The sequence below is a fragment of the Acanthochromis polyacanthus genome, chromosome 23 (genome assembly GCF_021347895.1).
Source record: "Acanthochromis polyacanthus isolate Apoly-LR-REF ecotype Palm Island chromosome 23, KAUST_Apoly_ChrSc, whole genome shotgun sequence".
Classification (NCBI taxonomy): Eukaryota; Metazoa; Chordata; class Actinopteri; family Pomacentridae; genus Acanthochromis; species Acanthochromis polyacanthus.
This window is the reverse complement of record NC_067135.1, coordinates 19,953,094-19,970,142: the sequence shown is the minus strand read 5'-3', so window position 1 is coordinate 19,970,142 and position 17,049 is coordinate 19,953,094. Positions and strand designations below refer to the sequence as shown.

The 17,049-nt window shown below is 38.1% G+C and overlaps 1 protein-coding gene across 1 annotated transcript; it reads right to left on the bottom strand.

The window, feature by feature from the left end:
- Positions 1-7,783: 7,783 nt before the first annotated feature.
- On the bottom strand, positions 7,784-16,391 carry LOC110968103 (chromatin complexes subunit BAP18). Its single transcript, XM_022217925.2, has 5 exons — positions 16,007-16,391; positions 15,089-15,183; positions 14,016-14,230; positions 13,424-13,531; positions 7,784-10,733 (listed from the first exon to the last, which is right to left on the bottom strand). Exons 1-5 carry the CDS (start codon positions 16,025-16,027, stop codon positions 10,669-10,671), a joined length of 504 nt encoding a protein of 167 aa, XP_022073617.2. The 5' UTR covers positions 16,028-16,391; the 3' UTR covers positions 7,784-10,668.
- Between the last annotated feature and the right edge of the window lie 658 nt (positions 16,392-17,049).

The window sequence follows — 17,049 nt, the reverse complement described above, 5'->3', positions numbered from 1 at the left end:
AAGGCTGCAGCCCTGTAGGTTTTTATGCCTACCGAGCCTCCTCACTGTCTCAGTGTGCGTAGTTAGGGCTCCAGCGAGGCAGAAGGCAGCACTGAGGAGGACTGGGACACACAAACTTACATAGCTGCTAGGTGAGGATGTGAAGGGCCAGGAAGGAATACCGGGGGTGGGGTGGGGTGGGGTGGGGTGGTGGGTGGGGGGCACTCAGGTTTTGGGGGGGCAATTTTTAGGACTGGGACCAGAACCCCCCCACCCCCATCCCCTACCCCTCACCCCCCTGACAGCCCCCCTCTTACTAGGAACAGAAACAGGAGCAACCAGAAACCCCTAACAGGCCTTTTTTTTTTTTTTTTTTTTTTTTTTTGCTCTCTCCATGCCATTATAGTAGACTGGGTATATTCCCACTGATAAGTGTTTGTATGGAGCATGTGTGTGTGATGTTGTGATGTTTTCAGGCTTGCTGTTTTTATTTGTATTTGAATATCCTTGTCATCCTGTAGCCCAAATGCAGTGGCTGTGTGTGCGCGGATGTTGTTTCTTTCTTTATTTTTATTTTTCGAGGACTAGTCTTAACTGTTAACTTGTTAGTTCCTGTGGTTCCTGGCACTGTCCCGTTTGATAAGAGCAATCTGACTAACTGAAAGGACTGAGGGTGAGAGGCAACTATTACTGGTGTTCTTAGTTAGTATTTAGGCCTAGATGGTTCTTTCATTATGTGGTTTAGATCTCAGCAGCAGAAGGTAAGTGAATCTCTTTTTTTTCCCCTCTTAAGTGTTTAAGATGGCCCCTGTTGCTTGTGAATAGGAGAACAGCAGGCCACAGACAGGAGCTTTCTCAGCTCAGTGTTGCTTCTTTCTCTCGTTCTTCCTCTCCCTCCACCACAATTTTAGCTGTACTCCTTTTCGTTTTCTCTCTCACCCCTCCTCTGTCTACCTCTCTCTGTTTCATGCTTTTTTCTTTGAATGAGGCTGGAAGTTTGGGTCTGAATCTAACGCTTGTCTGTAGCTGCTTTCTCTGCTGACATGACCCCTTGTTTCGAATGCAGTCACCTTCCATCAGCAGAGCTCTTTCTGACTGACTGTGGTCGTATGGCTCTCTAAGGCTTCATGCAGCTGTAGACCTAAATCTCTAATACGATTTTTCTCCGTTTTAAGAAAATGGTTTATCTAATATTCAGTTTGTTGCAGACAATTTCCTTTCCATGAGCATTTTTACTGCATTGAAGTTTTCTGAAAGTAAGAAACTAAACTACAGACTACATGGTGTCTTCCTATCCTAGACACCACACCTCTTACTTAGCAGTTACACAGGATGTTATATATTGTGCATAAACTGTTAGTGCGCAAACACATATTATTTTTGACTGATTCATTATTTTATAAAAATGTAATTGGAATCAAATGCAGTGCTTCAGTTTTCAACAAAAATGATGAATTCTCTCATTTCTGATTCTCCAAATTGAGGATGTGCTGAAAAATTGTTCGGCATATCTTTGAGTTATAAACTGGTAGTTTCATGTGTAGGTGTTTGCACTAAAATATGTCATTCTTCACTATTTTCTGCCATTTTCTAGACTAAACAATGAATTTTAAAGTGATGTTAAATGTGTTTTTAGTTGTTGCCCCTCTGTAGTTATTATCTTTGTCATAGTTGTGTCTGTAATTTGTAATAGCAACATTTGAGAAATACATTTGTCAAAAATGTAGATATGCAAACGAGAAAAGTTCAAACATCATATTGTTTACACTAAAGTGTCTTTATCTTTAAACACTCTGGCCAAATTAAATAATTTTGTTCAATACTGAAAATCAGTGTGGAATAATGATTTTTTTTAAATGACAGTACTATTTGGCCTTTTTTTTATTTTTCAAAATTAGTCATAAACTGATTCAGTCCTGACAGGGCTATACTTACTTTAATGATTTTGTAAAAACTACCTATATTACTATATATTTCCATATTATAAGTACCCATATAATAGAGTATACTTTGCATACAACTCTTTCTTTCTGTGAGTGTGTGTTCAACAGTGTGGAAAGAATTTATGCATTTTTAAATACATTTTTATTCGGTCTTAAACGAACTATAACAGGTTTGGGAAATTCCGTAAATCGGATGTCTTGCATCCTTTTACAGCAACAGTTTGTTTTTTCCTGTATTCTTCTCTGACACATGAGAGACTGAGCTTCATCTCACTTCAGCCTACATTTAGGAATAAAAGGGAGCATAGTGTGTTCATGGAGAATGTCCAAGCTGGAACAACAAATGGTAGTTTTTAATATTATTGTGCCGCCACGTCATCATCACGAGTCCTGCCGGATTGCCCAGCCCTGCCACTAACTCATCTTTTCCTTTCCTAGTGTTTAAAGTGTGACTCCTCTGCAGGCCTGCAGGTAAGATGCTGTTCAGCTAATCACACCGTACCCTTCACCTTTTTTCCTCGTGCTACAAACTCCAGCTGCTGTCACTTTTAGTCTGACTTTTCTCATGGGTTATTTTGAGTTACTTTATATCAGCATATGATGATGCTAATATGATTTGAGTTACAGCAGAAATTTGAATCCTGCTCTCTACATTTTGTTGCAGCTGTAGAACTTAATATTTGAAAGCAGAATTTAATAATTCAATCTCAGTGACTGACTCTAGAAGAAGAAATGAAAGACACTGTTTTACACTTCCAGTTTGATACACATTGGGCATCAGTCTGTCACACAGAACATCAGTTTGATATATATTTTTTAACCTAAAGTGTTTTTTTAAACAAACAAACAAAATAAACTATTGATAAAGAGGGATTGCTTTGTTAATGGAGTTATTTCCAAGTGACATACTATTTTAGAGGTCACCAGCAGCATCTTGAAATCATAACAGATTATTGGCAGCTATTTTTTTCTCAGTTGTGTTTAAAAGTTTTGATTGATTGATTGATTTGACTGACTTTTTTGATGAGACAAATATGATGTGTTTTTGTAATGTGGAGATATTTTATATCTTTGTGTATAGACATTTTAGAATTAGTAACAAAGATGTAAAGTGCCCAATTTCTTGGCACTTGTTTCCTTTATGATGTGTTTGTGTTTCAGTCGTCATCATGAGGATTCTCACACTTTATTCCACCGTGCAGCTGGCTCTCAGGTGTATCGCAGGCACAATATAGTCATATTTCACAAAATAAATGGTTCATGCACATTGTATTGTATTAAAATTGTACAATGTACATGTACATTTTTCTGTAGTACTTTAGTTGTTTTGTTTTCAGCATATTTCAGAGTAAATAGTGGCATCATCACAGAAGTAACATGACAGGTCTTTTGTTCCATCAAATGCTCCTAAAGTGTGTAAATGTGTTTTGTGAACGTGTATTTATGTTCACTAAGCACATTTACGAGGTGGGGGGAAAAGACAAAGAAGGAAAATATTGTACTCCAGATCCACATATATATTTAGGTATTTTTCGAAGATTTGATTTTTCGACAATTACTGTTGAAATTTCTTCACAAACAAATGATAGAAAACATTTACAAATGACTGCTTATGTCAGTATTCTATTCTGGCATTTACTACATATTCTTACACATTTGCCTGCAGTGAACTGCTAAAAAAGAAACCCACAAGCAAAGTGCAGCCATTCCTGAAGAGGTTTCATATTTAGTTTATAATTACATTTTATAGATAATGATACTGACAGAAATAAAGATAAATTGAGCAGATTATTGATAGGAAACTACCTGACCACGGGAAAGTTAGAAGTGTAGCACATGGATTTCCCTGTTGTATCTCATGTTATTATTGCATTTAATTAGAACTTGTTTTGTTTTTCTCTGATGTGTGCAGCCTGAACCAATAAAAGTGATTGATGACCAGTTTTAGTGTCCAGGGCGCGCTCTAGCAGCACATCATGTTTTGCAGATATGCGCTGAATCACTCCAAATCATTATGTGCTGCCACTGTGAGCCTTGGGATTCTCAACAGCACACTGGGAACTGCCCTCAATCCAGCTTCACGTCCGGCTTACACTTGTGACTGCAGCAGCTCCTCTCACTGCTTCTTGTCCTGTTAGAGGTCGGAAGTGAAACACATGCTTTTTCAATGTTACTGTGTGCATGTATGTGTAGGTTTTCTGCTCTGTGTGAGCAGCTTTACCTTAGGCACTGTGTCCACTGACATATATCAGTGACAGGTTTCATTTGTTTCCTTCCAAAGGTTTAGTTTTTGTTTTGTTTTGTTTTGTTTTTACCAGCAGTGAGCATAAATTCAGATGGCTTGTTTTAATGTCTCAGCTTTGTGTCAGTCAGTGAGCAAAGTAGACCCACCTGCAGTCCTATATCCACCACAGTGTTTCTGCCTCTAGAATGAACCTTGTTGCAACAACATTTTTAGTCTCTTATTTTCTGACAGTAAACACATTGTTTGTGCCAGTGGGCTCGGACTCTACCACTTCCTAATTATAGAGATTTTCTATCAGAGTATGAGGATCATAAAACAAAACATGATGTGACAAGAAATTGACTATGATTGAATTACAGAATAACTAGTTAGGATGGGCAATTTGTTGCCTTGTATTGTGCAATAAATTACAAGCAAAAGAAAGCATTTTTGCATCACTAACAACCTGTAAAGTATAAAACCAAAAGAATCGGTCACATTTATGGCTTTGTCTGTTGTGGTGTAATTAACAACTGGAGTAAAATCAGCTGACTGATTTAAGCCACTATTTTCATCCAAACACCCGAAACACTTTTTTGTTCTGTTTGTGTGCAAAAAAAATCTACTAGTGGAAGAAGGTGATGTGGTGGACAGTGAATCCTGCACTAGCTTGATATTTAATAGCTAACTATTAAATATATTAACTAGCTGAATATCAACAATATTTCTCCATAATGACAGACTCCAATTTTAAATGTCTTTATTTCAACTAACCAGTAGCTGAGAATAATTACGCTATCATCATTTGTTGAAGGTGAGCTGTATGTATCTAGGTGTCTAATGTTACAGTAGAAAATAAGAGTTGGGATGTAAATCTTGAATGTATTCACAAACACAGAGCATACACTGATAACTGAGAACACATTTCAGGAGAGCATGTATTTGGCATTTAAAATAAAAAGTGGTAAATTGTATGATGTAGAAAAAAATAAATGAAAATATTGCAATGGAGTATTTACTTGTGTGCCATCGAAATTGAGGGGCAACATAATAACTGTCGTCAGATAAATTATTTTCTTTCATAGAATCAAAACAAGAGAATCACTGCTACAAAAGTCTTCATCTCAAAATACTTTGGTTTGAACTTGATCCTTCCATAGCAATTAACTATCAAATAAGACCTGAATAGTCAAATTTATACTCAGTTCTGACTGGCCGATGGTCATTTGTCACATGTTGTATACAGCATATGTTATTATGTTTTTCTAATAGTGATGAATTAAATTAGTTCCTTCATTACCAGGGCGACTACAACATTTTTACATTTAGGTTTCTATTTCATTATACTATACGTTGCAGTGTCACTATTCACAAAAATACATTCTAACCATATGACACTGTGCACTCTTCTTACTTGTCTGTTGTCTTGAATCATTTGGCCAAAACCAACACATGTGCTGTTGACATGTAAAAGAATGTCTGTTATAACTGAAATCATTATCTTTGACTTGGATTATTAAACTAATAGAACAAATTATATCCACATAATCAAATATCATCTCTGGAATTGAGAGCATCAACACAAAGTCTAGCCACAGTGTTTGGTCCCACTTCGTCTACCTGAAGAAGACAGCAGAACGTAATTTGATTATGTCGTTTTTCCACATAATCTAATTATGTGATTGTCGCAAATGTATTTGTTAACTGATGGCAGCCAAAGCTGACCAGTATTCTTGAAACTACACATGTACTGTCACAAAGTTATTGGGCTCTAAGGACAGAAGTACTAATTTGTGATTATATAAATGGGAAATATCACATTTAATATTTCTAGGCATCTCAGTGCCGGAGTACACCTGCGACTAACAGTACGTGCTTCAGCTTGATGGAGCAACCCAACAACCTCTTAGTGCAACAACAGGAACACAACATCTGCTTCCGTTGTTACAGTAATTCCACAACAAGTGATTTAAATAAATTTTAATGTGTGGTTTCAGTCAGTGGACTTTGTAATACAGTGACTGTTGTGTTGCACCAAATGTATAACTAACTGTCCTGGTTAGGACTGACACCACACTGACCCCAAGTGTCTGTCCTTATTTAAGGAGTATGTGAACAACATCCGCTATGGTTTGCTGTTGTTGCTTTTATTTTGTTTGAGATGTATTTTTTCAGCAGCTCTCTTTAAGTCGTTGGCCATCACAGTGTCTGCCCGAGAGGGGTTCAAGCGAACGCAAAGAACAAAACAGATCTCAGGTTTTATGGATAGTTTCACACATCTAATAACATTTCAATATCAAATAAATGAAAACACCCACTCAGGTTAACTGAAACTAAACGATGATAATGAAAGTGTTGTTTGTGTATGTATTTTTTTTTTATCGTAGGATTTGAGCCATTTAATAAATAAATATATAATACAAATATAGCTGCATCGCCTTTAATCTGCACAAACATGATGAAGACTTTTATGATACAGTTAAGCATCAAATGTATAGTGATACCGTTGTGTGAACAGCAGCACATTTAGGAAACTCTTTTGGAGAGAATTTACTTTAAATAAATTAGTCATAAGAAATGTTGGCAATAATTTACTAATTTCTTCACTGCATGTATATAAATATTTCTATTGTATAATATATTAACTAAATGAAGATACGTATTTTTTCTAATTATAACAGTTTGTATAGTTAAAGTAGTTATAATTATGACTTTTAAAAATGCAGTCAAAGATGAACAAAACTAGTCAGCTCTGTGGCTGTGTTGCTTGAGAAGAAATTCAATTTGTTGTTACAAGGAAGAATCTCATCGGTTTTCACAGCATAAAATTTCAGAACATTGAGCAGTCACCAACCAGCTTGAGTTTATACGTCCAAAAGACATACACTTATTAGAAACCTTGCTGTATTGATATTTTACTGAGTCAATGGAGAGTCTGATATTTTTTTAAGAATTCATTCAACAACGCAGCAATTATTGTTTTGTGAAAATGCATCTGTTGAAACTCACAATCTGTGTCCGGCTGTAGCAGCACATCATTACTGGTATTTCTCCTGTCTGCATTGCCAGCATGATATGTGCTGCTTCTTCCAGACATATAACATTCTGCATTATCATGATCATCCCACAGTAAGGAAAACACTGTTTTCTTATCTCTTGTACTGGTACACAGGCTATTAATAAATTACTATTTGAAATACAAACTGTGTGTGTGTGTGTGTGTGTGTGTATACATAAATATATATACTCAAGGTAAGAAATCATGTCACTAGCCAAATTAGGTTAGTCTTCCTCACCTAAACTTGTACTTCTAAAAGACCTACAATAAATCCATGAAAGAACTAAAATGCATGATTATTTTTTGTGACAGTGATGCATGTAGTTCAGTCATGTCATTACAGAATATTGAGAGTTGGAGGAGTGACTTTATATATATGATCGTTGCAAGTGTATGTAAGCTTTTGCTGCTGAGTGTGTGTGTTATTAATATTGTACTGAATTTAGCAATTAACAGACAGATGGCCTCAAAGGTGAACAAAATCACATTAGAAAATATAAAATACTGCAGCTCTGTTGTCATTGCTGTGTGAATGGGTGAATGAGAAACACATTGCAAAGTGCTTTGAGTACCACTAAGTGACAGAAGTGTGCAAACCATTTATTGAAGAAGAAAACAGCCAATTTCCTTATACATACTGACAAAGAAAAAGACTCCATTTGTTACATCATTTCTATTTCCAATATTTGGTAGCTGTTCATGGCATCTTTCAAAATGCGTTTTAAAGACATGTGGAGAAGGCCATCATTAGATCTGAAAAGACAGACCAATTTGAGATACACCAGAAACTTAAGGAGAGGTCAAATAAACAATTTAATTCATTCTTAAAAGGAAGGAATGCACGTCAAGATGCAAAGCAATGGCAAACTCAAGACTAAGGGAGACAACATTAAACTGTGCTAGAACAATAAATAAACTAACATCTAAAAAAAATCCTGCCCAGGTCAGGAACAACATTCTTTGGAGAGATGAAACCAATACACAACCACACAATAATGAGCAGAGTATGAAGAAGTTAGTCAGTTACATCTGGATTGCTTAAAACCAGTAAAACACTGGTGAAAAAAGAGCCACCCAAAGTCAGAATACAAAATATACTAGCACAATATAACCATGTAACAAAGGTCTGTGCAAGTACACACATACATACAAATTTAATTATGTTGCTCACAATTTATGACCTAATTTGTTACTACATACTCAGATCATTAACAGAGAGAAAAATATCAGGTAGTTAATTGTTTTTTTTAAATTATCGATGATAACAGCCGAATTTGGGAAAGTTAATATCTGCATGTACTTGCAGTTCAGTAATGTGAAACGACGTCATCTCTCAACAACAAACTTCAGACTGTTTGAGTCCTAATCAAATACTGTCACAAGTTAACTCTGTCATCATTAAGTTACTGTTTGCCCTGATTAAGCTCCTATCATTTTGTACAAAACTCACTGCACAGTATGCTTACAGTTTAGACTTTCCTTTGAACCCTTTTTTTGAAAAAGTTAGTGGGAACACGTGCTTTACAAACTTCTGCAGCATCTACCTTGAGCTACGACCACCTGTAATCCTGTTTTAAAGTAGTTCCTGCCCAATTATTTGTGGAAAAAGGGTTTCCCGGTTCACTGCCTCTTTATGAAATATTGAAGCTATATGGATGAATTTTCCTGGGTATTCCAAAACAGACTGATGTCATTCAGTTTGGCTGTATATTTTGTGAATGTCTGTCATTGGGTAAATAGCTTCAGCAGACGGAGTAATGTAAACACTGCATGAAGTTAACATTATGCCTCTACAAATGTTCTTACCATACAGCCAGCTTGATGAATGAGTTCCATTTATTTAGTTTACAATTGAATAAGCTGATGTAAGACAGATCAGTTATATTTGCTTGCAGGACATGAACATTAAAACCATTAAAAAGCTGCCCAACAGGAAAAATGATGGTCTTTACCTCAGAAATCTCACCGCTCCAAAGGCTGTTAAAGGTGAAGAAGAGTTTTTGCCGCTTGCAAGGTTACAGTGTTGCAGTGATGTGACAGACACACAGAACAGGTGCTGACAAGTGAGTATTTTTAATGACTCACTGTCACATAAAACAACTTTCAAGACAATATAACAATGCATTTCTGCAACAGGTAGTTCCAACACACACTTCCTATTGAAACCACACAACCTTTTATGTTAATGTCCAAAAAGGAACAAATGAACAAAGTTAAAAGTTGTTTAGACAGAGCGCTTTCCTCTAATTCCTGTCATTACACTAAATTAATAATAAAAAATGAAACCTTAAATTTTCAAACCCATTCAGTTAGTAGCTTCAGCATAGTCTCCTTTAACTTCTGTGCCTTCAGTCCACCAGTGTTCAAGCGTTGCCATCCCATTGCAGAAGAAAGTTACATCTTAAGGCTCCATGTGCTCGTAAACAGCACGGATGACTTCATCACCACTCGTAAATGTGGTTTCAATTTGGTTAAGTGTGGTGCATGGGGTAAGACTTCAAAGCCATATTTAGCTGCTTCTGCCACCATGCTGTTTGGATGCACACTGTCCTGCAGCCACAGCACACCAGCTTCAAGCTTTCCTCTCCCTTTCCTTTGTTTTTTTTGTGGAAAGTGATACAGTAATTTAAAGTTATGCCCCAACACTGAAAGTCTGAGGCTGAGAACCTTGTAAAGCACCCTCTTAGTAAGTGATCATTAAGTAGTTTTTTTCTTTACTGCCTTTCTGTTGACTCAAATGTTTCTGCGACTTTATCCAAGCATGGTTTATCTCAATAAAGTGAGACAATTATGTTGTTTTCTCGTGACACGGGCCTTAAAAACAACAAGCAATGGCTCATTACGTTTACCTTTTGAGGAAAGTGTACAATTTAATCTGTCATCTCTTCTTGTAACCCTGTTGCTGGAAGGATGAATGTAGACACTTCATACTGAAAACGAACAGGAAGCAATCATGCATTTCTTCAAAATGTCTACTGTACTCAACACACTAACAACTGTTCAAACTTATGTTGAAATCTGCTAAATCTAAACTGAACCAGAATTGAATAAAATAGTCTTGTTTACATTACTGAGACAGATATCTTCTGTCAATTTGCTTTCAAGTCCCTTTGCAAAACAGTGTGTCATCTTGTCGATGGCTTCTCTTGAAAGATACACTCCAAGTATAAATCTGAGTACAACTTTGTCTCTGCATAAAGTCTGTCTTGTAAATATTTCTGGAGGCCCCGACGAAGCAAAAGTCAATGAGGAGACAAAACATCCTAAAAAATGTCTTGTATTAAAAAAATAACAAACACATTAGGGCTAACAAGCGTTAGTGGAGTTCTGCATGACCCCACATCATCTTCAGTGCCTCTTGCATGGGTGTCCAGCGTCATCTGACTCACAAGATATTTCCAGTTTTTCACATCTTTTTTCATAGTTTGTCCATCATTTCTATGAAATCCGCAGAAAGTGAAAGGTCAGCGAGAGAGCAGAGGAAGGTCACTAGGGTTCATGATGAGGCTGGAGTCCAGGTTCAATGTATCTATGAAGACAAAAAACTCAATTGGAAGGAGAAGTCTGGAGTTCCTCAACATTTTTTTTAATTATCAGATATTAATAAAAAAACAAAATGATGCCATTTATGACTCTCATTCCCAAATCCACTGACTCTTACTAAAGTTGTACATCTTTCAGTACATACATCGTAGAAATATCCTCTTGCATCTTTAAAAAAAAAAGTCAACAATATCCAAAACAGATGGTGACTATAAGTGTCAGCAAATGTTGCTCAAATGGAAAGAAATCTTGCATTTATTGGAGACTGTTTTCTGTGGCAGATTGATAAACAATTAGTGCTTTAGTGGGTGAGGTAGAAGGACAGTGTATGTGAAGCAGAGTCTCAACAAACTACATTTTGTGTCTTCATGGTAATGAAGGGGGCTGCACAGTGGTGTAGTGGTTAGCACTTTCACCTTGCAGCAAGAAGATACCTGGTTCAAATCCCAGGGTGGGCCTGGGATCTTTCTGCATGGAGTTTGCATGTTCTCCCTGTGCATGCGTGGGTTTTCTCCGGGTACTCCGGCTTCCTCCCACAGTCCAAAAATATGCTGAGGTTAATTGATTACTCTAAATTGCCCATAGGTGTGAATGTGAGTGTGCTTGTTTGTCTGGATATGTAGCCCTGCAACAGACTGGCGACCTGTCCAGGGTGTCCCCTGCCTTCGCCCGAGTCAGCTGAGATAGGCTCCAGCACCCCCACGACCCAAGTGAGGATAAAGCGGTGTATAGAGAATGGATGGATGGTAATGAAGGATAAAGTAACCTAGTGCAAACGTGTAGCACACTATTGTGTCTTTAGAGCTTGAAAGATTACATTTATGTTCAAATTCACATCCTGTCCTCTTGGTTGAACTGAATGGATTATTCTTTGTACTCAGGTGTACACTAACGGTCAAAAGTTTTAGAACCCCCCAATTTTTGTCCAGTTTTTTATTGAAATTCAAGTAGTCAAAGTCCAATGAATAGCTTGAAATGACACAAAGGTAAGTGGTGAACTTCCAGAGGTTAAAAAAAAGTTAAGGTTACTCATAAGGGTACCATGGTACATACCCTCGAGAGCATTATTTGAACAGTATTGTACTGCAGAAAGTAGTGTGTGGGATAAAAATGCCGAAGAAAAGGCAATTAACAATAGAAGAGAGACAGACCATCATAACACTTAAGAATGTAGGTCATTCTCTGACAGGAAGAGGTCTGGAAGACCCACAGCCACAAGAAAATCAGAAGACAAGTTTCTGAGAATCAACAGCTTAGTGATAGGTGGCTCACAGGACAACAGCTTCAAGCACAGCTTAACAGTGGTCGTAACAAGAAGTCTCAGTTTCAACTGTGACAAGAAGACTTTGAGTCGCAGGTTTGACAGGTGGAGTTGCCATGAAACACCGCCAATGGACTACTGAAGACTGGAAGAAGGTATTATGGTCTGGTGAATCAAAATTTGAAATCTTTGGTTCATCCCGCAGGATTTTTGAAGACCGCCGAGTAGGAGAAAGGATGGTTCCTCAGTGTGTGGCATCAACTGTCAAACATGGAGGCGGAAGTGTGATGGTCTGAGGCTGTTTTGCTGGATCCAGGGTCAGTGACTTGTACAGAGTGAGAGGAACCCTGAACCAAAATGGCTACCACAGCATTCTGCAGTGCCATGCAGTACCCTCTGTATGTTCCTAGTTGGTCAGGGGTTCATCCTACAGCAAGATAATGACTCAAAACATAAGTCCAAGCTATGCCAGAACTACCTTAGGAAAAAAGAACAAGATGGTAAGCTTGAAAACATGGAGTGGCAGCACAGTCTCCAGACTTAAACCTCATGGAGCTGGTTTGGGATGAACTGGACAGAAGAGTAAAAGCAAAGCAACCTACAAGTGCCACACATTTATGAGAACTTTTGCAACAAAGTTGGGAAGAACTTTCTGAACAATATTTGATTTCCACTGTGGAAAGAATATCACAAGTGTGTTCAACTGTTATATCGGCCGTACGTGGCTAATTTGATGAGTTGAAAGTGTAGAACATATTTGGTTTCCAAATTAATTTTATGTAACTTTATTTGTTTATTTGTTCTTTGCTTTCATCTCAGAGTACAATGAGATACTAACACGGATAATTTCCAATAAAAACACCTGGAAAAACTGGGGTGTTCTAAAACTTTTGACTGGTAGTGTATATGAAATGAAACTGTGGACCCTTTTCACCTTTTATAATGAGATGCATATGAAACCTTCACAATTACCTAATACACCCTTTCCCCCCTTAATATAAAGGGTAATAACAAAAATTTGCAAGTATTATCACACTGAAAAATGATATGGACAGCGTTGACTGTTCCGTATAGCTAGAATTTATAGTGCCCAAGATAGGAGCGTAAAAGCAAAGGTACCCTGAAAACAGCACAGGGCTTAGAAATAGGAATAACTGAAAACATTTTTTTCTCATTTAGTATCTGAATATGTTTATTTACTGAACAATTTTCCCCCAGTGAACAAAAGAAGCCACACCTGACTAATACTAAATGCTAATCCCAGAGTAAGTCTGTATGATAATGGTTTAATGCAAACTTTTAACATTTCAGTTTTCTATATTTAGTGTACTTTGTCTAGTAACAAAGCCGATGTGTGTCATGTCCCTCCTAGAACAACCTCACAGCGTATTTCAGGAGTTGTTCATGAACTTTACCTTGATCAAAGTTGTTGAGCTTTTTGGAGTTGGATCCTTCATCCAGTCCCTCGATGTCCACTAGATCACTGTTGACATCTGAGTCATTCAGAGCACTGAGGGTCACATCTGCGCACACACACACACACACACACACACACACACACACACACACACACACACACACACACACACAGTTGCATTTCACTCAATTTAGAGGACAATACATAGACTTAACAAGTAACAAGTGATTAGTTGTTGTCTATGTAATACATTGATGTGATACATTTATCACCAAAGGCTACTTTCAATTGCCCCCTGTGGACAAATCAAGTTTTCTGAATCTGAATTAAAAATAAACAAGGTAGTGCTACATAATGGGATTCAGTAGCCTCTACTGTCATCGTAAACACAGCCACTGAGCAGACTGCCACAAACGGATTTGATTTCAATATTGCAAAAAAGAAGAAGTATCATTTGAAGAAATGTGAACAAAATGATGCTTCTTTTATTCTAACAGAGAGTGAATTTTCCAGTTTGATTAAAATCCAACATTTAGAGCAGAATTGCTCTTTGGCTTCGAGATTCATTTGTTAAGTGCTGCTGGACTCACCTGCAGTTTTCTGTTTCTTTATGGGGAGTTGGCCCGACTGGGGCCCCTGCAGTCCTGACGCCACAGCCTGAGCAGTGACGCCACCTGGAGTCCCCTGTGTTGTCCTGGCAACAGCCGCGGTGGCTTTTTTGACGACCTTCTTGGGGCCGTCAGAGGAGGCTGGAAGTGGTCCATCTTCATAGAGTTTCCTCTTTACTGTGCTCTTTGTCTGACAGCTGGAGGGAAGATGGGAGCTAAACTGACTTTAATATTTAGACCAGCTCACATGGGTCATACTGTATGTGTGTGCAGCAAGTCAGGATTTGGATTCAAGGGCACAGTTTTTAGATAAAACCTGGAAATGGCATTTTTTGAGACTTTATCGAGTAGGAGGATAATAACATTATTGACTTATCCAAAAACTACAATAACATCTTTCAGTATCATGGGACAGTGACAGACCTAATGCACTTCCTCAATACCATGTTTAAAAAAGGGAAGTCACCTTACATGAGTAACAATTTCCTACCAACATTCCTATTTTCATTTGCAGTAGCAGCACCTTTTACTGTCCTCCATAACACTCCACTACAACAACCTGTATCTCTGACTGAAGTAGGTGGAACATGGTCGGTACCTTTTATGCAGAAGGGTCACAGGTCACACTATACACCCTCTTTAATGTGAACGCTCACAGAGTCTGATTGGAATATTTGTATTTCAGATGAATGTGCACCGTTGCTTTGCAGCTAACACATCCCTGATTTGCATGGCCTGGGATCTTCCTGAATGGAGTTTGCATGTTCTCTCTGTGCATGCGTGGGTTTTCTCCAGGTACTCCAGCTTCCTCTCACAGTCCAAAGACATGCTGAGGTTAATTGATGATTCTGAATTGCCCATAGATGCCCCCTGCCTTCACCCTAAGTCAGCTGGGATAGACTCCAGCCCCCCATGACCCTAATAATGGACAGATGGATGGTGTATCTGTGTCTTTATGGAAGGTCACATCATTCCATAAACATTTCTGATGAAATTACTAAATGATAACTACTATTACAATGAACATGTGTATGTGCGTGTGTTGTTTTTTTTACCCTGCAGGAATGGAATCTGCTACTGGGTGAAGCTGCATGGTGAGTTCTCCTAGTTTGGTGAAGGCAGCTCCAGCAGCAGAGAAGATCTCCCCAACCTGCACAGTACACACAAGGATAAGTACAAATGGCATGTAGTTTCATGGAAAGCAGCAATGTCATTATATACACTGTGAGACTGCCAGTGCACGCCCAGAGCTATGTAGACACAAACCAGCCACATGAGGCACTGTCCTGAACATCTGATTCTGACAATATGGACAATAACTTGGAGCTTCCAGTCTCATGTGTTTAGACCTCAATGCACATGTTGAATCTGCTGCACTGATTTGTACACACAGAGCCACTGGGGTCCAACAATAATCCATCCATCCATCATCTATACATCGCTCAGTCCTCACTAGAGCTGTGGGGGCTTGGAGTCTGTGCAGCCCCTTCCAACAATAATGTCGAGTAATAATGCACTTTAGTTTATCCCAAATGTGCTGATAAGGGCTGAGGTCAAACCGATGTCTGGGACTGTAACTTTCTAACTAAAAAGGGCTAAAGAAAGAGCTGAGGCAAAGCTGGAAGCTGAAACAACATTTCTCCATTAGTGGAAAAGAGGGTCTAAAACCAAACCAGGAGAAACGTGTGTATGATTGTTCACATGCTTTTATGTATTAAGTGTATGAAGATGTATCTCGAGCTGCAAAAACTTTAAAAGTAATCAAGAATACGTTACAGGTTCAGGCATAAGCTATTGTAATACCATAGGTACTATACATGTAATACAGAACATTTTCCCCAAAGAAGTGATGGAAATCTGTGACCTCTGAGAGAGAAACGTCCAGGAGCTTGTGTGAGCAGCAACAGGATACTACTGAGAAGTGTTCTGGAGACAGACAGACAAAGCTGGTCCGTTTTTTTTAAATGACTTACTTTAGTTGAAGCTGAGGTCATTTCGTCAGTCACTGTGGCACAAACTGAACACCCCGTTAGCAGCACTCAGTGATGTCTTCAAGTAGACGAACAGCTAAGATGCTAACTGTGTAGCTCGGTAGCATTTGGTGTCTTCTGGATGTTGTTGAGCAGCTAGAAATCTGCTCTTCCGCAGCTTTTAGTGCTACTGCCTGCAGAATGCCGCCATTTTAGCACAGCACCGCACAGCAGTATTAAAGTTGAATCTACGGCGAACTACATCAGCACAGAAAACACACAAGTCATTTCTCCCAGTGAATACAATGAAAAGACTGGTGCTGCCTTCAATGTCTCCTTGTAATCTCCACTTTGCTAAACTCGTGTGCGCAGTGTTTGTAAGGTTTACGTCCCTTCCATGACTGAAAAAAATAGTGGAAACTTCATACACCTTTGGCTGATGTTTTTTTTTTAAATCTTGATCGCAAACAATCGTTAACTCAAGATACAGACATTAACATTAACATGCGAAATAAAATAGAGAGTACCTTGTATTTGTGAATTACATTTAAATAACATAAAAACACTAAACAGTAGAATAATGTTTACCTGTACCTGATTTAAAAATTAATATTAGGAGGGGGGATTCAAACACTTAAGTAGCATCAGTCAATCAATAGCCCTACTGATTTAAGAAAGGATTTGAAGGTTGCTTCTGTAAACTCAGCAGCCTGAACACTGACATCTGGCGGTCGAGGTCACTGCAGCCAAAATATTTAAGAAGGCAGTGTGTTCACAGTTTTACATTCTAGACAATATTCTGTGCCAGAAAAAATACTTTATCATTCACCAAGTGAGGGTTCATCCATGTCTACACATTCACTGTAGAAATATTATGAAGTAGGCCCACTTGCAGGTCCTGATACAATAAAAATAGGGAGGTTTACACCAACAACAAACTTTACTATATGCTTTGATATAAGTGGGAAAGTGCAAAGGAAAAAAATACATGTACAGTTACAGCATGTTTAGGTCATTATCTAAGGTCAAATCATCCTTTTCAACCA